The following is a 22,837-nucleotide window of genomic DNA, read 5'->3' as shown; positions in this document are numbered from 1 at the left end:
TTCTGTTAGGTCCATACCATTTCTGTCCTTTATTGTGCCCATCTTTGCATTAAAATTTCCCTTGGTATCTCTAATTTTCTTGAAGAGATCTCTAGCCTTTTCCATTCTATTGTTTCTCTCTATTTCTTTTCATTGATCACTGAGGAAGGCTTTCTTATCTCTCCTTGCTATTCTTTGGAACTCTGCATTCAAATGGGTATATCTTTCCTTTTCTCCTTTGCTTTTCGCTTCTCTTCTTTTCATGGCTATTTGGAAGCCCTCCTCAGACAACCATTTTGCCTTTTTGCATTTCTTTTTTCTCGAGGATGGTCTTGATTACTGCCTCCTGTACAATGTCATGAACCTCTGGTTCATAGGTCTCAAACTCACAGTAGAGACCCATTGAGCATGCCTTGAACAATGGCTGGTTTGCAAATGTCCCCATAGACCATGGGCTTGTGGGCAGGGGCCGTGCCCTTTTGGCTTTTGTATGCTCATGGCCCAGCACAAGGCTGGGCATTTTGGTTGAACAAATAAACTAAACCCCAAAGCCAAATATAAAAGTGAGGGACTCTAAGAGTTCAGATTGTACTCAGCAAAGAGGAACTATTTCCATAGAATATACTCCAGAAGATGACATAGTTATGGGTTCTATCAGTTGGTCCCAGACCTTCTTATGTGATCCTCATTTAGTGCATGTTGCCTGAGTCTGGGGCTTGTAGTTTTAAGCAGCTTCCTGGATTATTCCCAAACTAAGTCTCAGTATAACAGGACCAAGTGAGGGCTTCCAACCCAAGCCTGAAAAGCTATGCTTCTAGAACATACCCAACCTTATCTCTTTATTAAAATCTGTGTGTGCATGGGCCACTACCAACTGTCTCCATCAACTGAACTGAGCCAAACACACTTTCCAGAGCCAGTAGCTCCTGGTTCCTCTACCTTTTGGTTCAAAAGGCGAAACAGCAGGTTTATCCTTAGTCCACTAAGCAAATACAGGATTCTTCTCCACACTGTCACTCCTAAACATGTCTCTGTCCATCTGGGCCAGTTTAGAATTGCTATTCTTTTTAAAGGAAAAAAGATAGTTCTCAAATGTTTGTTATCCACCCAAGAAGGCCATTATCATACACTTTCCTCTGAGTTTGCTTTAAAAATGTACATCCAGTCTGAGATCCTGAAGGATGCCAGCTTTGGTCTCAGTCAATTTCCTCAGTGTTCTCCCTTGTCACTTGGCAGGATTTGTGCACATCATCTGCGCTGCATGAACTGGTGCGTGTTTCACATCCCTTCCCACTTATTTCTTTAAGGGTAACCTATAGATGTGTTTTCTCGGAAGACACTACTGGCCCTCAAGGTATTTAATGATGCTTTCTAAAAGTATCCATGTTGGAACTTCCCTGGTGGTTCAGTGGTTAAGAATCCTCCTGCCAATGCAGGGAATACGGTTTGATCCCTGGTGAGGAACTAAAATCCATCATGTCATGGAGCAACCAAGCCCGTGCACCACAACTACTGAGCTTGTGTACTCTAGAGCCCATGTGCTGCAACTTCGGAGCCCTAGAGCCTGTGCTCTGCAACGAGAGAGACCACTGCAACAAGAAACCCACACAGCGCAGCTACAGAGAGCCCATGTGCAGCAACAAAGAACCAGTGCAGCCAAAAATAAATAAATAACCTTTTTAAAAAGTACCCATGTAAACGAATAGCTTCTGGACATGAAAGTTCAAAAGTTGAAAACCAAGGAGCAAAAGTGTCTCTAACTATTCCTTTCACTCCACGAGAGTCCCGAATACCTGCGTGGAGGGGAAGGGCTTGGCTCTTCATCCAGGGAGTTTTCTTTCTAGCAAGGCTGCTGGCCCACCGGCCCAGATATCTTACTGCCACTCAGTCACTAGCACTCTGTCTACAAGCCTTTGGTAAATCTTTGGTGAACTTTTCCTTCTCACATTCAACCCTGTGCAGTCTAGCTGTGTCCTGTCTTACGATCAATCTGCTTCTCAGATCCTGTTCTCCAAGCAAAGCAGGCAACAATAAACTCCTTCCTAACAAGGAAAACGGAGTGGGAAAGATCACTGCTGCAAATGGTGGTCAATACGGATTCACCAGATATATTTTATCACAATAAATTGCATTCACCTATCTGTTTTAGGGGGTGGAATGGTGACAACCCACTCCAGTATTCTTGCCTGGAGAAGCCCATGGACAGAGGAGCCTGGTGGGCTACAGGGTTGCAAAGAGCTGGACGTGCCTATGGCCTTGATTAGAGTGCAGCAGAGGCTGAGGCCAGGGCAAGGGAGCTGAGAGTGAGGCTGACCTGAGGCGGAGGTCGGCGGGGAAAGGGGGCCTTTCCTCCACCCCTCACACTGGGGAAGTTGCCTCCATTCCCCTTGTTCTGGGGCATTATCCATTGAGCCTCACTCGTGCTGTGACAAGCTAGTTACTCAACACTGCCGCTGCCCCCATCACTGAGATCTGACTCTGCATCATGCTGCTCAAACATGCATATTTAGTTTTCACCACCAGACATTGAACATGTCACACCCCTTGCCTAAAATGACTTCTCCCTTACCTGTTCTTCAAGGTTGACTTCAAATGGTAACTCAGTCCTTTCTTCTTCCACAAATGCAAAATGACCCCTTTCTTCCCAATTCTAAAAGTGAGGTAGGGACTTCCCTGGTGACGAAGCATGTATTTGCTGATACTTTTTACGTTGACCTGTCTTTGTACTTAGAAATGTCTCTTAATAATAGGCTTCTTCAGTGACTCAGATGGTAAAGGGTTTGCCTGCAATGCTGGAGACCTGTGCTCAATCCCTGGGTCAGGAAGATCCCCTGGAAAAGGAAATGGCAACTCACTCCAGTATTCTTGCCTGGAGAATTCCGTGGACAGAGGAGCCTGGCAGGCTACAGACCATGGTGTTGCAAAGAATCGGACATGACTGAGTGACTATCACTCACTCACTGCTGCTGCAGTGGATAAGAATCCACCTGCCAACGCAGGGGACATTGGTCAGATCCCTGGTCCAGGAAGATTCCACAGGGCGCAGAGCAACTAAGCCAGTGGGCCACAACTACTGAGCCCAAGCTCTAGAGCCTGCAAGTTGCAACTAGAGCCGGAGCTCTAGATCCCGCAAGCTTCAACCACTGAGCCCATGCCGCTACAGCCTGTGCTCTGTAAGAAGAGAAGCCACGGCAATAAGAGGCCCAAATACCACAATGAAGGGTAGTCTTCTCTTGCCGCAACTAGACAAAGTCCATGTACAGCAACGAAGACCCAGCATAGCCAAAGCTACTTAAATCAATAAATTTCAAAAACTAAATAAACAAAAGTGAGCTAGTTTTACACCACATATTGCTGTTTCCCGAAGATCAGTTATTTGTGTATCTATTTTTCCTACTGAATTATTAAGCATTCTGAGGGTAAAGCCTGTGTTTCTCTCATCTTTGAATCATGCACAATCCCTCACGAAGGACAGATATACAGGCTATATTCCTAGAAAGAAGGGAAGGGGCGGGAAGGAAGGCACTTAGCTGGAGGGGTGATTTCAGATCCTGGAAAAAGCTTCCTCTGGCAAATCTCATGCATCTGGTCTGGGATGCTTGCTTGACAGTTCTGTCGAAGCCTAAAGTCTGATACAGTTACAAAGGAAATTTTCAAGGGAAAGGAAACACTTTTAATCCCTATTATTCACTCGGTGTCTAGTCTTAGATTACTGCAAATGAGATTCAAATTCTTTCTGGAAATCAGGTTTTGAAAGGGAGTGAAAAGAAGGAAGGCTAGGGAGCTTTCATTTGGGGCACCAAAGGAAAATGTCTCCTGTTTCTTCCCGGTGCCCTATGCTGTGAAGAGGTCAATACATTTTCAGTTCAGTTCAGTTGCTCACTTGCGTCCGACTCTGCGACCCCATGGATTGCAGCATGCCAGGCTTCCCTGCCCATCACCAATTCCCAGAGCTTACTCAAACTCATGTCCATTGAGTTGGTATGCCATCCAACCATCTTATCCTCTGTCGTCTCCTTCTCCTCCCGCCTTCAATAAAGATTGAAGCATCAGGGTCTTTTCAAATGAGTCATTTGGATAGTGTCAAATCAGATTCCTGTAGTAATACACAATGGGAGGCCTCGAGTGCTGCGATTCATGGGGTTGCAAAGAGTCGGACACGACTGAGCGACTGAACTGAACTGAACTGAGACAGACCTTTAGTTTCCTACTTCTCTCTGGGAGGACAGATCTTTCCTTCCTACATGTCTTTCTCTCGTTTCATCAGAGACTTGAAAAATTTTGTGGACAGGATACTGAAATCATTTGGGACCAAATAATTATGCCCAAAGCATATTCATTTATAAGGGAATAAAATACGGTAAGTTTGACTTGAGTGGTTTTTATTGGCCACTTTGAAGGGATTCACAGGAAATGTAGAACTAATCAGAGAAATATTGGGAAACAGCATTATTACAGGCTAAATTTGTACCCCCCTCCCAACTCACATATTGAAGTCCTAACCCCCTAGTTCCACAGAATGTGACTATGTTGGAGGTAGGAGCCAAAAAGAGGTGATTACGGTAAAATGAAATTGCATGGGTGGGACCTCATCCAATCTGACTGATGTCCTTATAAGAACAGGAGATTAAGATAGAGATCTCTACATACACAGAAGAAAGACCACTGAGGACACAGCAAGAAGGTGGCCATGGGCAAGCCAAGGAGAAAGGCCTCAGGAGAAACCAAACTTGCCCACACCTTGATCTTGGACTTTCAGACTCCAAATGTCTGTTGTTTAAGCCACCTCATCTGGTATTTTGTTATGGCGCCTGAACTAACTAACATGAGCATGATGCCACAGATGCCAGAAATAAAGAAAATAGGCTAAAAATGGACACATTTTAATAAAATCTCTCCTCATCTCCTGTGACTGCCAAGCATCATATAGGAGTTGTGAGAAGGGCCATAGCTTTGATGAACAGTAAGTGAAACAGTGGTGACTCATCAACAATGCAGGCCTTGCCCCAGTGAGGCCAGAGGAAGTATCTCCAAGGATCCCTGACAAGACATTTCTGTTCAGTTCTGTTCAGTCACTCAGTTGTGTCTGACTCTTTGCAACCCTATGAATTGCAGCACTCCAGGCCTCCCTGTCCATCACCAACTCCCGGAGTTTATTCAAACTTATGTCCATTGAGTCAGTGATGCCATCCAACCATCTCATCCTCTGTCGTCCCCTTCTCCTCCTGCCCTCAATCTTTCCCAGCATCAGGGTCTTTTCAAAGGAGTCAGCTCTTTGCATCAGGTGGCCAAAACATTGGAGTTTCAGCTCCAACATCCGTCTTTCCAATGAACACCCAGGACTGATTTCCTTTAGGATGGACTGGTTGGATCTCCTTGCAGTCCAAGGGACTCTCAAGAGTCTTCTGCAACACCACAGTTCAAAAGCATCAACTGTTTAGCACTTAGCTGTCTTTATAGTCCAACTCTCACATCCATACATGACTACTGGAAAAACCATAGCCTTGACTAGACGGACCTTTGTTGACAAAGTAATGTTTCTGCTTTTTAATATGCTGTCTAGGTTGGTCATAACTTTCCTTCCAAGGAGTAAGCATCTTTTAATTTTATGGCTGTAATCACCATCTGCATTTAGTCACTTAGAAATTGTGAATCTAACCACTGGACAAGAATGACAGCAAAATTACTAGGAGCTCAAAACACACACCACATTATGGCAACTGCTATTATTGATATAAAAAAACCATAATGTGATCATGATTGCACAAAAGAACCAACATTTGCACATGCAAAGCACATATAATTTGAAAAATATAATTTCTCTGGAATTTGCAAAATAACCAATCTTGTTTTTTTTGAATGACCGTTACATGTAGAATTTTTTATAGATACCACTAAGATTAACTATCCTAATAGGCCTTTAAATTATGCTGATAATAGTACATAATCTGTGCTAAAAGAAGCCTACATGTTATTCCCCTAACAAACCACCTGGCTTGCTCTGTGCTAAAAGCACGTCATGGCTCCAATGACATGGAGTCTCTTGCATCATGTCTTATCAAGTTTCCACAATTTTGTGACTGCGGGATTTTCTCCTATAAGACTTCTGTTTTCCATCATTTGCTTGTGTGGCCTCTGGCCACTTGCAGGTGTTTGTTTGGAAAGGAGAGGCATTTTCCAAGATGACACAATAAGCTGATGTTCTAAATCCTGGGAGCTTGAGTCCTGCCTGTTTCTGATTCTGGGAGACTTTATATGATTGGCCATTACCCATCCTCTCTATCCCCATCATTGCCACTGCTGCCTGTGACTTTGTCATTTAAGGCTGCTAAGCACTTTTCCCTAAAGAATAGCCTAAGCCATAGAAGGGCTGTGGGGTTCACTGGTTCATTGTGTTACTTGTTGGTGCCTTGGAAAGTGGGTCACCTGGGAGTTGAAATTAAGCACTGAAGAGAGGAGGGTAATCCGTTCATACCCTTATGAACAACTGTGGTGAGAGCAGCACTCAAAAGTGGATGATAATCATTCGTGGTTTCAGACCAGACTGAAGGGCGTCTATGGACTGACTAGCTCCAGCTTTAGCCATACAGCTGACAAAACTATAGATGATTTCAAGTACATCAGTGGTGGATTTTAAGTTATTATGCATTCAGATTTTAATTCAGATAATAGCTTTAAAGCATCACTATTCAGTATGAATATGTGCAAGTCACATTTGTCATTTAAAATGTTCTCACTGCTGGGGCTTTCCCTGGTGGTCAGTGGTTAAGAATCTGCCTTTCAATGCAGAGGACATGGGTTCAATCACTGGTCGGGAAGCTAAGATCCCACATGCACTGGGGCAGCTGAGCTCAAAAGCCAAAACTAGAGAGAAGCCTGTGCACTGCAACTAAGACCCAAAGTAGCCATAAATAAATAAATATATATATATTAAAATATTCTATTTGCCCAAATAAAAAGTAAGTTGTAGCAGCCAAAATTAATTTTAATAATATATTTTATTTTACAAAGTATCCAAAATATAATTATTTCAATACCTAAAAATATTGAAAACCTTTAATGAGATATTTTACCTTCACTTTTTCGTTCTAAGTCTTCTAAATCTGATGTGTTTTCACAGTCTGTCTCAATTGGATGCTAAGTTTTAATCAGAAATGCTTGGTCTGAAGTAGATTTCATAGAATTGACAGTTGAAAAACTGGATTCATTTACAAACCTAAATTGGTCCAAACCATGACTGTATTATTAGATTTTCAATTTAAATTTAGATTAAATTAAAATTCAGCTCATAATTATTTGGAGACTAATAATTATGATCCGGCATATGCCTAGGAGTGGTAGAAAATAAAGTTTAAAATGGTAACTTGGGGCAGTTTACAGCTTCAAATGGCAGGCCCAAGAGTTTTTTCTAAATGGGGAAAAAGGTTTCTGGTGAGGAGGGGTGTAGACGGTGTTTGGGGGAAGATCCACTTAGCATTGGTGTGGATGGTGGATGGAGAGGGGGACAAGTTGGTGGCAAAAAGAACAGTTAGTTACTGCACTAGTCCAAGCAAAATATAATGAAAAAGTGAGGAAGATGCTAGGAAAGGAAATAAAATTATAAATTTAATAAGTGTATATATAAGGATATCAGGAAATGTGGGCAGGAAATCAAAGAAAAGGAGGGGTCGGAGAGTTCTATGACAACTAAAATACAGAAGTACAGAAGAAGGGCTGGAGGGAGAAAAGTTATTTCTATTACATTTGATATAAATGTTTTTAAAAAGATTGGAATATGTACGTATGTTCTGGCAGGTGGGAGGAGACCTTTGGGCAGACATGAAAAGAAATAGAAATCTATTTATAGGATTGTCAAATTAGCAGAATGGGCAACTTTCTTAGAAGTACTGTATACTATTCCAACAGTTGGGAGTGTCTGGTAAATTAAATTATGGTACCACTTTTTAGAAATTTATGCAGCTGTTAAAAATTACTGCTGTTGAATTATTTCAAGGGATGTGGGAAATTGCTTAAGATGTATTTTTAAATGAAAACTTTTAAGTTTAGCTAATAAAAGTCCAATGTTTTTAAGAAAGGATATGCACTTACATAATGTATAGCACAGAAAATGTATAGAAGGAAACATACCAGGCATATATTATCTCTGCAGAGTAAGATTGAAAAGGGCACGGGCTTTTATGTTTTTTTACTTTGGTTTTGCTTGAACTTGCTTCAGAGAACATATTATTTTTATTTTTGAAAAGGGAGACCAAAAAAATGACTAAAAGGGTTTCTGTCAAAAAATTAACTCTGGGGACTTCCCTGGTGGGCCAGTAGCTAAGATGCTACACTTCAACTGTAGGGGGTTCAGTCCCTGGTCAGGGAACTAAGATCCCACATGCCACACGGTGCAATAAAAAATAATTGAAATCAATAAATGACTTAAAGAATTATCTCTGGGCCATTTTAATTTTCTTATTACAAACTTCTTAATATTTCAGTATGTAATACTTTTATAATCAGAAGAACATCATAAATGAAATAATCTGTATTATCAATGGTAAAATCAATTTTAAGTCTGTTAGCAAAGCCATAGGTTAGGGTTGGGTGTTTCTTTAAACAGATTTTGTATCCAATTTCCTTTACTTTTGGGGGGTTCACGCTTACTTTTATAGCTGCTGAAGCTATTTCCACACATTAAAAAAATGATTTCCATTCAATGTGGCCAAGAAGGAAAATGGAGGCCAATCCCAAGGCAAACATTCCTTAGAGAAGACAAAAAGCCTCTATAACCTGTGGAATGAAAACTTCACCAGTAGAATGTGACTCTTTTGTCACGAATGACTTCAATTGCTGGTAGACAGAAATTTTTAATGAGAACAAAGAGCATTGGAATGATTTCAATGCTCTGGTTGTCATTCCAGGCCAAACACACCAGTAACTTTATATTATAATGATAGGGACAAAGAACAAGGTGTCCCATTCACTGTGAGGCTCCTGCAACAAGAGGGCGCAGAGTCTCACTGAAGTGGAAACGAGAGGGAACTCTCAAGGAGTGCGGAAAGGGCTGTGAGTAGGTAAATCACCATTAGCCACATAAATAATGGCAGAAAATGGGTGAAGAGATGAAAAGATGCCGTCTGATCATTCACCAATGTAAAGATGTGCACTAAATCAGGGTCTTTTCTGTCTGACGCTGTTGTTTTTACTGAACAGTTAAGCACCCAAGGAAATACCAGTTGGGTCTTAAAGACAATTTATAGCCGGGTTGGCCTCATTGCACCTGGCTGTGTTTTGACAGCAGGTTTCGTCAGTTTACAGCGGAGATTCTTGTCTATGCTATAAGCTGTCACTAATGCAACTAGACCTTTGGAAAAAACGTACGGCTCAGAGGCAAATCTTTCCTTTCCATAGACCCCTCCCCCTTTTAATGAAAAGCAAAAGCCGGTGGCAAAGCCTCTTCTTCTTCAAGGGAAATTACAGAACCTCCTGGGAGTGAGCAGGTCAGCCCCAGTGCGATGGCACAAGTCGGATGCGCTTGCTTCTGGGCACTCGATTAAGGACTCTTTCTTTTCTCTTCCCTTGGGGCTAACTGCTGAACACAGCCGCCTTGTTGTTCTGGGCCAGGAAATGCAGGATTTTGCTCTTTGAGCTCCCAACTTTTCCCAGCTTTCAGGCCCCCCTAAGAATGTCTGGGAGCCTTGCAACAGCCCAGCCTGGGAACTCCAGGCAGCCGGCTTCGGGGGGGATACCCACCCCTCACCCTCTTCGAAAACAAGAAGAGCAGGGTGTGGCTATTTGGGATCAGACAAACCTTAACTTTGTTGCCCGGGATTTTTGTACTCAAATAGTGGCCTGGTTTGGAAGCCGCCGTCTTAGAAATCACAGGAGCTCATTATACGTAACATACACGAGTTGAAAGCACTGCCTCCCAAGACCAGGTAACCATTCACTTTGTTCTGCGTGTTTAGGACACAGCATTTTATTCTTTTTTGCTCCCAGAAGGCCTGGGGCAAACAAATAAGTTTTAACAGGTGACACGCATTCCTGAACCGAAGGCAGTGCGTCCTTCCTTAGGAATGAGCTGCTGGTGGCTGGTGGCCGACGTTGCCCCATGTGTGGCAGAACAGGACAAAGACAAGAGGTGAGGGATGAAAAGGTAATGGAGAACAGCCCCTCCTGTTCCTTAATTTCATGGTTCACAGACATTCATTGACATTCAGACACTCCCAAGGGGAAGCTCGTATAACCAGTCATGAAACCAGAAACGAGCAGGCTAACAGCGCTGCTTGCCTGCGCCCCGGGCTGACTTTCTCCCCACCGTGGGGTCCACTCCCAGACACTCAGGCCCACTGTGACGGGTCTGCAGCTGCTCTGGAGGTTGGAAGAGTTCCAGGCCCACCGGGTCCTTTGACCAGGTGCTTCCAGGCAGGGCCCAGGCTCTAGCTCGGGGCGGCCCTTGAGGCTCTCGGAAGCACAAGACCCAGGGAGAGAGCAGGGGGGAGGAGGCTTTAGGCCAGGTGATTGCTACGCAGTGAGGGTCGCCTGGGAATGTCTCCCTCAGAATCGCTATGGGCTGAAAGGGGGAGCAGAGAAATAAACCTGAAGGAGAGGTAGATCCTGGTCCCCAAGACAGAGAAATGAGTCTGAACGGCTCCTTCAGATGAGAAGAGCAGCTGGAGGCAGAGATGCAGAAGTAGAGGAGAAAGCTGAGGGCAGCTGCATGGGCCGATGAGGGGGAAACTATGGGTATGCTGGGTCAGAGGAGAGTGACAGGCAGGCCAGTTCGCTGTCTGGCTGCGTCCACAGAGCAGAGCTCGAGACGCTGGCGGCGCTGGATTGCTGCCTGGTGACGCTGCCCAAAGTGTGCGTCACGCTTTGGAGGACCTCACTGAACACTCAGTTCAGAGTCAGCCAGAATGTCCACCTCTCACACCACAGTCACTATGGGCAGAGGCCCGAGGCACACTCCACCACGGCAGGCTGAACAGCGTGGGAGACATCATCTTCCTGACTCGGGGACACTGCAGCTCAGTGAGCTGGTTACTTTTACACGTGTTTAGTCCCTCAGTCAGGTCTGACTCTTTGCAACCCCATGGACTGTAGCCCACCAGGCCCCTCAGTCCATGGGGATTCTCCAGGCAAGAACACAGGAGTGGGTTGCCAGGCCCTCCTTCCAGGGGTTCTTCCCAACCCAGGGATCAAACCCAGGTCTCTCGGATTGCAGGGAGATTCTTTACCATCTGAGCCACCAAGGAAGTCCATGAATATTGGGATGGGTAACCTATCCCTCCTCTAGGGGATCTTCCAAACTCAGGAATTGAACTGGGGTCTCGTGCATTGCAGGTGGATTCTTTACCAACTGAGCTATCAGGGAAGCCCGCTTACTTGTATAAAGATATTGGAAAAAAAAAAAACCCACTGTCATGATTGATACACTAAGCGATAAGCCTTACTGTTCTCCACAGAGTCTGATGAGGCGGTTATCTGAAGCTCACCTGTGGAATTCCAGAACTCTCCAGCCAGTCTCGGAAGATGTTTCCAACAGACAGCTCCGGCCTTTAAAAATAAAACGACAACGAAAAAGTAAAGGATTAAAAAGTTACAGAGTGGACTTGCCTGGTGGCACAGTGGGTAGAAATCCACCTGCCAAAGCAGGGGACATGGGTTCAGTCCCTGGTCTGGGACGATTCCACATGCTTCAGAGCAACTAAGCCCATGCACCACAACTACTGAGCCTGTGTGCTACGAAAACTGAAGCCCGTGCTCCAAAACAAAGCGTAGTCCCCCTCATCGCACGTATAGAGAAGGCCTGAGCCCAGCAGTGAAGACCCAGCACAGCCAAAAATAAACCAATCAATAAAAGTTTTAAAGTTACAGCGCACTTATTATTAATACACAGAATGGTTCTATCTATCGGGGCACATCGCAGCATTGTTCTTTCAGAGAAATTTGGAGAAAGTGCAGTGATGTCTCAGGTTAAAGTGAGGAGGGGGCATGGTCATATTCAGTAGAGCGTCTCTCAAGTCCACAGGAGTGCACACGATGAGATCTAAGAATCAAAGTGGCCCCACAGGAGGTCCCTGATGCCTTGAGAGGAAGTCTTCGTTGGGAGTGCCTATGCAGGGAGGAGAGGGCATGTTCATGGGACATGTCAGGCGTGGCTGCTTCCTGGAGAGAGGTGGAGTAACGTGAAATCTGAACCTCGCAGCACTGAGTACATCAAAATGAAATGCCAACTTCATGGTGACGATGGGTGACAGCAAGCAAAAATGATACAATTCATCATTGGAACCCAAGGAGGCTCAGAGCCATGGAGCACACACGGCTTCTGATGCCTGTTTTCAAACATGTATTCATTCCACTTTATTTGAAATGTTATGATTGCTTGTTTGATCCAAAGTCAGCTGAAATCTTTTGGTCTCATGCCTGCTGATTTAAATACTCCTTTAAAGGTACAATATGTTTAGGGTCCACAAACTTTAGGTCATGTCTTCCTGTCTTATTGAAGTTTAAGCAATTCCTCCCTGGCTTTGAGATAACTCCTGCTTATGCCCAATCTCTCCAGCCACAGAGGCCTTCTTGGAATCCTCTTCCAGGCTGCGTATGTCACACCCACACAGGCCCTGTCTTCTGTGGCACAGTATTCTGTCACAGTCTGAGACTGCAACTGATTTTGTTACTTGACTTGTAAATGTTTCCTTACTAGATCAAAGCTCTCTGAGACCAGGGTCGGTGTCTGTTTTACTCACTTCTCTTAACCCTGCACTTAAAACAGTTGTGGCATAAGTATCCCCATAGATACTTTTTATCTGAATGAATGAAAACACATTTCATTGTTGACTCAATAAAAATTATTCCTTTTTAAGTTAATAATCACCTTGCCCAGTAAGACATTCCCAAGTCATTAAGGTCTGTATCTTTTAAAATTTTATGTATTATATACTCCATTACATATATGAAATATTCCCTCCTCCCACCCTTTGGAATTGTAAAGAGGTTGTGGAAAGATACAGTGCTGTCTGCATCAGTAAAGGTGCTGAAGGCCAAGTGCTCCCCTCACACCTGTACCGTTCTGCTGTAGGCTGGATGTAGTGAGAAGGGAGGCAAAAGCGGGCCTAGGTGGCTTAGGGAAGACAGGGTTGACTGATCTTGTCCTTCCTTTTCTTCTTCACTGACAAACAAGTCACTAATGTGTCTTGGTTTTCCCTTGTACAACAATTTGTTCAGTTGCCAAATTGTGTCTGACTCTTTGAAACCCCATGAACCTTCACTATCTCCCAGAGTTTGCTCAAACTCATATGAGTCCATTGAGTTAGTGATGTCATCCAACCATCTCATCCTCTGTCACTCCCTTCTTTTGACCACAATCTTTCCCAGCATCAGGGTCTTTCCATATCAGGTGGCAATTGGAGCTTCAACTTCAGCATCAGTCCTTCCAATGAATATTCAGGGTTGATTTCCTTTAGGATTGACTGGTTTGATCTCCTTGCTGTCCAAGGGACTCTCAAGAGCCTTCTCCAGCACCACAGTTTGAAAGCATCAATTCTTCGGCACTCAACTTTCTTTATGGTCCAACTCTCACATCTGTACATGACTACTGGAAAAGCCATAGCCTTGACTAGATGGACCTTTGTTGGCAAAGTAATGGCTCTGCTTTTTAATACATTGTCTAGGTTTGTCATAGCTCTTCGTCTAAGGAGCAAGCGTCTTTTAATTTCATAACTGTGGTCACCATCCTCATTGATTTTGGAGCCCTAGAAAATGAAATCTGACACTGTTTCCACATTTCCCATCCATTTGCCACGAAGTGATAGGACCTGGGAGGTCTTCCTACCCAGGGAAAAAGCAAAGGTGGTTGAAGGGGGCAACTGTTGCTATTTCAACAAAGAGAAAATACACAGAGAGGAGAAAAACTAGTTTGGATTCATTTTCGAGATGATGCTCATCTGCGGGATGACCAGACAGGGAAGAGGCCAGAAGTGAATAAGGGGAAGATGACTATCCTCCTAGGCTGTTTGCCCAGTTCCCAGGTCAGTGAAATTACTGGCTGTGAAAGGCCAGGAGCCACCATTCCTGGGCTCTTCCCCACTGTTTCTTTGTCGTCATCTCAGTGCCCATGGCCGAGTCTCATCTGTAGGCTGTGAGAGTGTGGAAGCGTGTGCTCATGTGTGTGCATGCACACGTGCCCTCAGATGCCTGTGTGTGTGGGTGTGCGTGCACATGTGCACACGTGAGCATACTTGGAGTGGGGGTGGGATGACCAGAAGAGAGGAGGCATCTCTCAGCACATTAAGGTGATTATACTTTCTTGGATTTGATTTATTTGTTTGGCCATAGAAAGAGGCTCTGGAAATGCCCTCACCTGGCATAACTGATATGCCAGGAGGAGGAAAGTGGTGTCAAAGGGCCACTTGGAGAAGCGCCCAAGGGGACTTGAGGTTGTTTTACTTTCTAGTGACATGTGCCAGGCTGGAAGGTAAGACGGATTTGGCAACTTCCACTGAGGATGATGTTCAGAAGAAGGTTCATTCTTGTTTGGAACAAATGCAGACAGTTCCCACCTGGTCTGGCACCCAGGGGGCTGTTCATCTGGTGTGTAGAGCTCCTGCCTGGGGCTCGAGCAGCTATGGAGGCCCTGCTGGTGACCTCAACTGTTTGACCCAATTTAGAAGCAAGGGTCTGTTTTTATCCCCGTCTATCCTTCTTTGGTGCTTCTCTCTAAGTAGCCCATTCATCTTCTTCCTTTCCAGCCAAGGAGGGACAAAAGGTCTGGTTACCCATCCTTCAGGAGATACCCAGGAAGGCGGCAGCACTCGGAACTGAGCTGCACTGTGTTGTGGATTCTAGGAAAATGGGCATCCTTAAACCTGCAACAACTTAAAATGAAGAATTTAGAAAGGATTTAGAAGACAGCAGTAGTGATGATCAAAGGGGTAAGCACATTTGATCCACAAGGGAGGTCAAGGGAACTGGGATTAAATATCCTGAAGAAGAGAAGTCTGGGACTGACTACAGGGCCATTTTCAGGCGGTTTTACAAAAGATGGTGAACAGCTGTTGTGCATCCCCATGGAGGAGTGAGTAAGAGGACAGGGACATAAATTTCCTTTGGAGACTTTTAGCTGAAAGATACTTCTTTAGGGGTGGCACGGTCAGGGGATGGCATGGTGGAGGGCAGGGCCTGGGGAGTTGAGTCCTGGAGTGTTACTGACTGAGGACATCTTCACCAGTGAAGACTGAGAACAGGCTAAAGCTTATATATGTGGCAAACATTCAATGGATGTCTATCAGGCACAGGGTTCTGATAGGGTTCTGTACAAGACTAATACTATTATCCCCATCTTAGAGATGAGCAAATAGAGGTCCAAGAGGCTAAGGGAGTTGCTCAGGGCCTTCTAGATGGTGCTCAAAGTGCTGGGACTCAACCTTGTGTTGTCTGCCTGCAAAGCTCTCACTTTTCTTCCTGTGTGGAATGCAGGCTTCACAATATATTGTTCATGATTTACGGTGCAGACAAGCCTGCAAGAGGAGAAGGCCTGTGCTGGCTTCCGCCAATGCTGACTTCTTGCTCATATCTCTCCTGCTGAAGGTGACCTGGCTGCTGCTGTGGCTGCCCTGTTTGTCTGCCCCCAATTACAGTTCAGAAGAGATAGGGGGACCCTTGGGAGGGCAGGAGTGTGAGGACAGGAGAGTTCATTGTTCAGCTGCATCCAGGAGCAAAAGACACTCTCCTGTGAATGAAGAGAACCTGTGTTTCCAGATCGCTTACCCCTGGAAAGGTTCAAAACACCTTATAACCATTATCACTTCATTCCTCATAATATCCTCATGAAGTGGGTGTCAATTGTTGTGTGGCTTTTTTAGCAGATGGAGAAACTGCAGCATAAGAAAACTGTTCAAAGTCAGCCCGGGCTAAAGGAAAGAGCTAGAGAAAAGACCTAGGTTTCTAGACTCCCAGTCTCAGTGCAGACATCAAACTGCACGGATGCCCACTTACAGATTCCTTAAGTGTAATAAGATGTTAAATTCTGAGAGGAAGATCAAAGCATTGATTCCATCCACTAAAAACAAACGTAAACATTATAGAAGTAGTAGAAGTAGCCTTACCTCCCAAGGAAATTATGGGAGATGGTCTGAAAATGCCGAATTTTCAGGAATCAAAGGGGCTCTATGTTTTATTTTTTAAAATGTACATATTTTTCCTGTTTTGATCATGATTACTGAGATGATAGTACAGATGAAGTTTCAGCTCTGGGCTTGGATATGTAGCAGTGGTAAAGCTGAAAGCTGACTTTTTCAAATCAAGACACTCAGAGTCAAGGCCAATGGTGAGTTTTTCCCCTCTGAGATCATGGAGCTTAAATAATCACAACAGACAAGCAGAAGCATTTCCACTTCTCTGGGACCCAGGACTTACAGGAAATTACTCTTCTGCATGTCTGCTCACTATGGAAATTGATTTTATACAGACAGCTAAAAGTACACAGACCCACGCCTGCACGCCCGCCGTCTCTGTACTAGTGAACAGTGCTTCTGCCTCATTACTGAGGCCTCCCGGGTATCCGGAACAGCCGGCTGTCTCACCCTCTGGCCAGAGAGCTCCCATGCTGTACACCTGTGTCCTGAAAGGCAGCTCTGAGTTTTAGGAGTGGGTCTCCAGACCCTGTGAGCTCTGAATGTAGTCACATGTAGTTAATGCCACAAGGGAGGGAATGGGCTGGCCACCCTGCATGATGCTGGTTAGAAAAATAAGTTGTGTTTAAGGCCGGGAAAGTGACCAGTACTACTTCTTAATGTTATAGTACACAGAAACAAGACCCAGGTGTGTGTGAAAGAGCATTGTATGTACTGCGTGTTCTACATTGCTCGGTCAATTGACTTCTGGGGGTGGAATGACAAGGATAGGGTGCTGACTATTAGCCATATCTGCTGCCTGTGCCTATCAACTCAGTGCTGATCAGGAGAAAGGTCTTTATCACTCTTGGCTCTGTCTTCGGCCCCTTGAGATTCTAAAGATCACCTTCTATCTGCGTGCCTACAGGAAAGCGCAAGGCTTGTGCGTCAGGAACAGTGAAGGTGCAGAGAACACGGGCAGTGCAGTTCTCGAGGGACTCAGGCTTTGGGGGCTTCCACGTTCAGGGTGTGAAGCAGAAAAGGCTCTTGTTCTGAACTGCAACTTACATTTTGTAAGGGTTTTTATTTTTTATTTATTTATTTTTTTGTATGGGTTTTTAAATGTCAGTAATTTATGTTTTTGCGTTCCCTTCCTACGTGGGGATACAAACAGTGTATGCCTCAAGGCTTTATACATGGTTACTTCTTTTCTTGATCAGAGCAAGTCATCTGCGCTTGGGTAGCTAATGAAGATTGCTGAGGTAACATTTACAAACAAGCACTCCCTAGCTTCAAGGGGGAGGAAGAGTACTGAATTAAAACAAACACGTGAATGTGTGCACAAAACATAATAACTGATGAGCAAAGAAAGAACTGGCAGCTGTTGATACTGTTGGACTATCAGGTGGGGAAGGCACGCTGGATAAGCACTCCTAGCTTCTTCTTCTTGGTCTCATCAGCATCTGGACAGAAACCACTCACTGAAGATGTCTAAAACATGGTGTCTCATCTCCCCTCTTCCACCTTCAAACACTCAACCTTCCCTCTCTTTGCCCCATACTGATTCCTGAGACCAAACACCTGCTGCCTGGATTGCCAGGACTTCTAAACTCAGCATGTAACCGAGTGGCAGACAGAGAAAGGTCAGATCGTGCAGGACTCCTCCTTTCAGCTCAACCAATCAACCAACTTAACTGCGGCACTCCTGGGGGTATTCCTGAGATCTGTTTATAGCCCGCTGCCACCATCCACCCATGGTCCCAGCTCTGGATCTTCAGTGAGCTGCCGTTTCTGTCTCTGGTTGGTCTCCTGATATCTAGTTCTCTCCATCCCATCTCTCTCCCATGCTGCCCCCCACCCCCAAGTACCTTGCTGATGGCACTCCCCTACCTGAAACCTTCAGTAGACCTCTGGCCTGAAGGCTTGACCGTAGGACTGCTGAGCCCTATCTCCGTGCTGAAGTTCACCAAAGAACTCCCTACCCTGAGTCATGACCTGTATCATGTACATCTTTAGCAGCTGACTAGGAGCTCCCTGAAGGCTAAGCATAGAATTAATTTTTTATTTCCTAGTGTCCAGCCTAAAACCTGGTGAAGGAGGTACTCAATAGAGAATGTTAAAATTAATTGAAGTAAGAGAATAAGAGAAAGGCAGTATGACACAGGCGGGCTGGCCCTGGGACCTTAACTGGCTGGTCTAACCTGAAAAATTTTGTCTTGTTCAGCACAGCTCACATGCCTAACAGATGTGTCTGAGGATCAGCTTGCGATGGAGTCAAAGATTAGAGGCTCCACGGGTAGGCGTGGGGCCTTTGGAGAGCTGGATAAAATTGGTACAACGTGCTGCATCGGTAAAAGGATGAACAGTCTGCTTCAAAAGCTGGATTAGATTCTGAGATTAGCTGGCGGGAAAGACAATGTTTGAGTTTCAAAATATATTCTAGTATTCTTGCTGAAATACATTCATTGTAGCAATGAAGTCTCAACTCTTAAGGAAAATTTTTTTAAAAAGCTTAAGTCTGCTAGTCAAAATGTGATCCTAACTGGGCGAGGCAGCCTCTTGAAGGGCGAAGGTTGGTGGTCAGTGGGCACCGTTCAATGGAGATGCTGCTCTTAACATCCACAGTCACAACAAAAGTTACTTTGTGGGGTCATAATAAATATTCACAATGATAAAATCTAGGTGGGCTTGCGGGAGCCCAAGGTGGGCTTGGAGCTAGAGGGCTTGGGACATCCAAATGAACTCCATAAGCTTATTAGGAAGGGGATGTAAAGAAAGATCTCCAAAATGAAAAATGCACCTTGTCAGCTCCATGAAAATTGCTCTATTTGTGCTCTGAGAAGTTCTCCTGAAAGAATGTATAGTCATTACTCAGAAACAGACGTGGGTAACAGCCTAAGGAGGTAATATACCATCTCTATTAATTTTCTTTTTCCGTTTTTTTGTATTAGTTCCTAAGGAAATTGCTCCATTCTGTTAGAGGACCTGAAAGGTTATTTCAGGGCAAGTATAAAAGAAAAGAAAAATTCTTGCAGGTAACCTGTGGTTCTTGACATCAGCAATAATGGACATATCCGATGTGATTTTTACACGAAGCAAACCTTGCATGTTCACTTTAAAAATAAAAGGATGGCAAATCTGAAACATTTCAGACATTCCAAAACAAGTCACCCTAACTTTTAGAACTGTCTCTTCTCCATTCTTTTTCATGGCAGCTGAGGCCAAAGAGTGTCTCCAGCTGTTCGTGCTGGCTCCTAGAGTCCACACTCCCAATATTTCTAGGTCCCGTTGATCATCCCAGGACTCCTGCTGGCTGGGCTAGGTCCCTCCTCTATTAACAGAGGAAGATTAAACTTCCAGGCTGCAATTTGCCAAACAATGGCAGAATCATTTTTAACATTCAAAATAAAACTGGGCCCTTAATTCCTAAATTGGTCCTCACCTTTTTTCTTCTGGGATGTTCTCCAAGAGCATTTGAAGGAAATCCTGGAAGAAGAAAAAAGCAAATCATTAAAGATGTCCATCAATAAATAACCCTTCCTGGAGTCATGCCAGAGATTGAGCATTCCCAGCTGCTGACAATTCACCTGCTAGGGAAGGCAGGCTGACACTGAAATATTAGGCTATATACTCAATTTATTCATTTACCAGGGCCGCAGTCCAATCAGTTATAGAGACTTATTTTTGTAAAAACCACAAACAAATTGAAAAAAGTAACGTTTGTTATTCTGACCTAACCCAACAGTTTATTTCATTCCATGTTTAACTATTTTCAAAAGGCCAGCCATAGCACCCTGCACTGTCCCTCTAACTTAACCTTGTTCTCCTCCTCATCAGCTTCCCTAGAGATCCTGTGTGTGTTTGTGCTCAGTTGCTCAGTCATCTCCGACTCTCTTGCACCCCCATGGACTGTAGCCCGCCAGGCTCCTCTGTCCGTGGGATTCTCCAGGCAAGAATACTGGAGTGGGTTGCCATTTCCTCTTCTAGGGGATCTTCCCAAACCAGGGATTGAACCCATGCCTCCTGTGTCTCCTGCACTGGTAGGCAGGTTCTTTACCACTGAGCCATCAGAGATCCTGTTACACACTGAATAATCCCAACTCTGAGAGGCTAGTAACTAATGGCTTTTTTGCATTGCTCTATGGATAATAAAGACAAAAACCAAGACAATTAATACCCCAGTGGAGGAACAGAGATGTCACAATCCCCAAAATAGCTCACAGGCTCCTGCCTCCATCTGCAGCCTCTTCTGGTGCCACGGCACAAGTCCTCAATTGTTTGATATTTAAGATGTTTCAATAATAGATTTTTTTTTTTTTTAATCTAAGGGCATGACTTACACACATACCCATTTTATCCTTTACTATGGAAAATGGAAAATTTCAGACACATTCAAAAGTAGCAAAGTGTAATTAAACTTTACACACCCAGTGTCCCATAGCCAATCTGCACCATCCACTCACTTGCCTCTTGCATTATTTAGAAGTAAATCCCAAACGTTAACATAATTTCACCAATGTTTCAGTAAATACCTCCAAAAGATATGGATTCTTTTAAAAACATACCCATAATATCAGAAGAACTAAAAAATATTTGCATATGAATATTCAAAGTCACATTTATATTTGATCTGCATCTTGTGTATTGTGACCAATCTTTTCAGTCCATCTTATTCTGGAATCTTGATTTGGTATAAACTACGTTTGTGAGATAAAACATAGGATACCCAGGTAAATTGAGGGCATACTTACATGAAAAAGTTCTTTGTTCTTAATCTGAAATCTTAATTTACATGGGGGTTGTACATTTTTATATGCTAAATGGGTAAGCCTAGTGTCAACCCTTCCTCATCTGCAGGTTTGATAAGATACATTTTGGGTAAATACAGAACATGAAACAAACAAGAACAATATTTAACTTTCTAGGGACTTAATATTGAGTGATAAGTAAGACCAGAACTTACAGGTTTTCTTTTAATAAATTGGAAATCACCTTTTAAATTGGTCCTTAAAGAGGGCACATGTGTAAGCCCAGATGATAAAATATGACACTGCCATTAATAAATGAGCATCCCTTCAGACGGACGCCTCTACCACAACCTAGTCTGCAGAGCCAGGGTCAGCACAGGGCTCTGATGAGATCCATGGAACTCAGAGTGTGAGATGCAAGCAGCAGTGCAGACCATTGTATTACAAACAGATGGAATACACAGGACTAGAAATCTGCAAACAATTTGTATGACAAGGTGTTCTTTTTCTATCATGGCATTAAGCATAGCCATCACTACACTGGCAGAGTCAGCTGTCCCTTCCTATGTGTTTATGGGTGGTTAGGTCCATTTCTTCCAGAGACAGAATTTCCCTATTAAGAGCACTGGTGAAAGATTTATTTCTTGCAACCTCTGTTCTCCTTCTAAGACTCTACTTGCCTATTGCTTCACCCAAAATACATAACACAAATACAACAAAACTAATATTAACATGTATCAGTCTGCTAAGTCACTTCAGTCGTATCCAACTCTGTGCAACCCCATCGACGGCAGCCCACCAGGCTCCCCCGTCCCTGGGATTCTCTAGGCAAGAATACTGGAGTGGGTTGCCATTTCCTTCTCCAATGCATGAAAGTGAAAAGTCAAAGTGAAATTGCTCAGTAGTGTCTGACTCTTAGCGACCCCATGGACTGCAGCCCTCCAGGCTCCTCCGTCCATGGGATTTTCCAGGCAAGAGTACTGGAGTGGGGTGCCATTGCCTTCTCAATCAGTATCAGTCTAAGTCCCCTAATGCTCATAGTAGCAGTATTTACAGTAACCAAGATATGGAAGCATCCTAAGTGAGCATCAACAGATGAATGGATGAAGAAGATATGATAGATACACAGACACACACACACACACACACACACACACACATATATATATATATATGCACACGATGGAATATTACACAGCCAGAAAAAAGGAAGGAAATAATGCCATTTTCAGCAACATGAATGAACCTAGAGATTGTTATACTAAGTGAAGTAAGTCAGACAAAGATAGATATATGACATCACTTATATATGGAATCTTAAAAAATGATACAAATGGACTTATTTACAAAACTGAAAGAGACTCACAGACATAGAAAACAAATTTATGGTTACCAAAGGGGAAGGGGGGAGGAGTAAATTAGGAGTTTAGGATTAGCAGACACCACTACTATATCACACAACACTACGTATAAACCACAAGCTCCTACCACACAGTGCAGGGAACTATATCAGTATCTCACAGTAAATTATGATGGAAGATAGTCTGAAAAAGAAGGTATGAGATGCTTTGCAGTGCACCAGAAACTAGCACAATGTTGTACATCAACTATACTTCAGTGAAAAAAAATTCATCAGTAAAAATGCAAGGAGACAATCCAAATAGAATGCAATATAGTATACACTGCAGTGGGTATATTGAGAAAAAAATATCAAAGGAAACAAAAGCAATATTTAGAAAGCAAAGAAGTATTTTTGATTAAAGTCATGATTTGATTATATTAATAATTATTTTGTAAAAAAGTTGAATCAGAAATTAATTTTTCATAATCTGATATATTATTAGATTACTTTGCAGATATTTCATTGGCTTAATGACAGAATTCTTGCTTCTTAAAAATTCAAGTACTGTAATTGTAATTTCTTACTAATTTTACTGCATTATCTCCTTATAGTCCATATCAACTTATCCCATATTTGTCCAATAATTCATGCTCTATTAAGTGGGGGGAAAATTA

At 43.6% G+C, this 22,837-nt stretch overlaps 1 protein-coding gene across 19 annotated transcripts in view; it reads right to left on the bottom strand.

Annotated features, from left to right (window-relative positions):
• Positions 1-22,837, bottom strand: part of AOPEP (aminopeptidase O (putative)) — a 422,437-nt gene that overhangs the window by 99,711 nt on the left and 299,889 nt on the right. For all 19 annotated transcript variants that reach the window (XR_011567945.1, XR_011567946.1, XM_070794246.1 and 16 more), the window contains 2 exons: positions 19,516-19,559; positions 11,457-11,517 (listed from right to left, as the gene is read on the bottom strand). Coding sequence is in view for 17 of the 19 variants with exons in the window: in XM_070794246.1 (XP_070650347.1) it covers positions 11,457-11,517; positions 19,516-19,559 (105 nt within the window). In the remaining 2 variants the exon portion in view is untranslated. The remainder of the gene's footprint in view (positions 1-11,456; positions 11,518-19,515; positions 19,560-22,837) is intronic.

The sequence above is a fragment of the Bos indicus genome, chromosome 8 (assembly GCF_029378745.1).
Source record: "Bos indicus isolate NIAB-ARS_2022 breed Sahiwal x Tharparkar chromosome 8, NIAB-ARS_B.indTharparkar_mat_pri_1.0, whole genome shotgun sequence".
NCBI classification, from domain to species: domain Eukaryota; kingdom Metazoa; phylum Chordata; class Mammalia; order Artiodactyla; family Bovidae; genus Bos; species Bos indicus.
The sequence above is the reverse complement of the archived record's forward strand: the minus strand, read 5'-3'. Positions and strand labels throughout refer to the sequence as shown.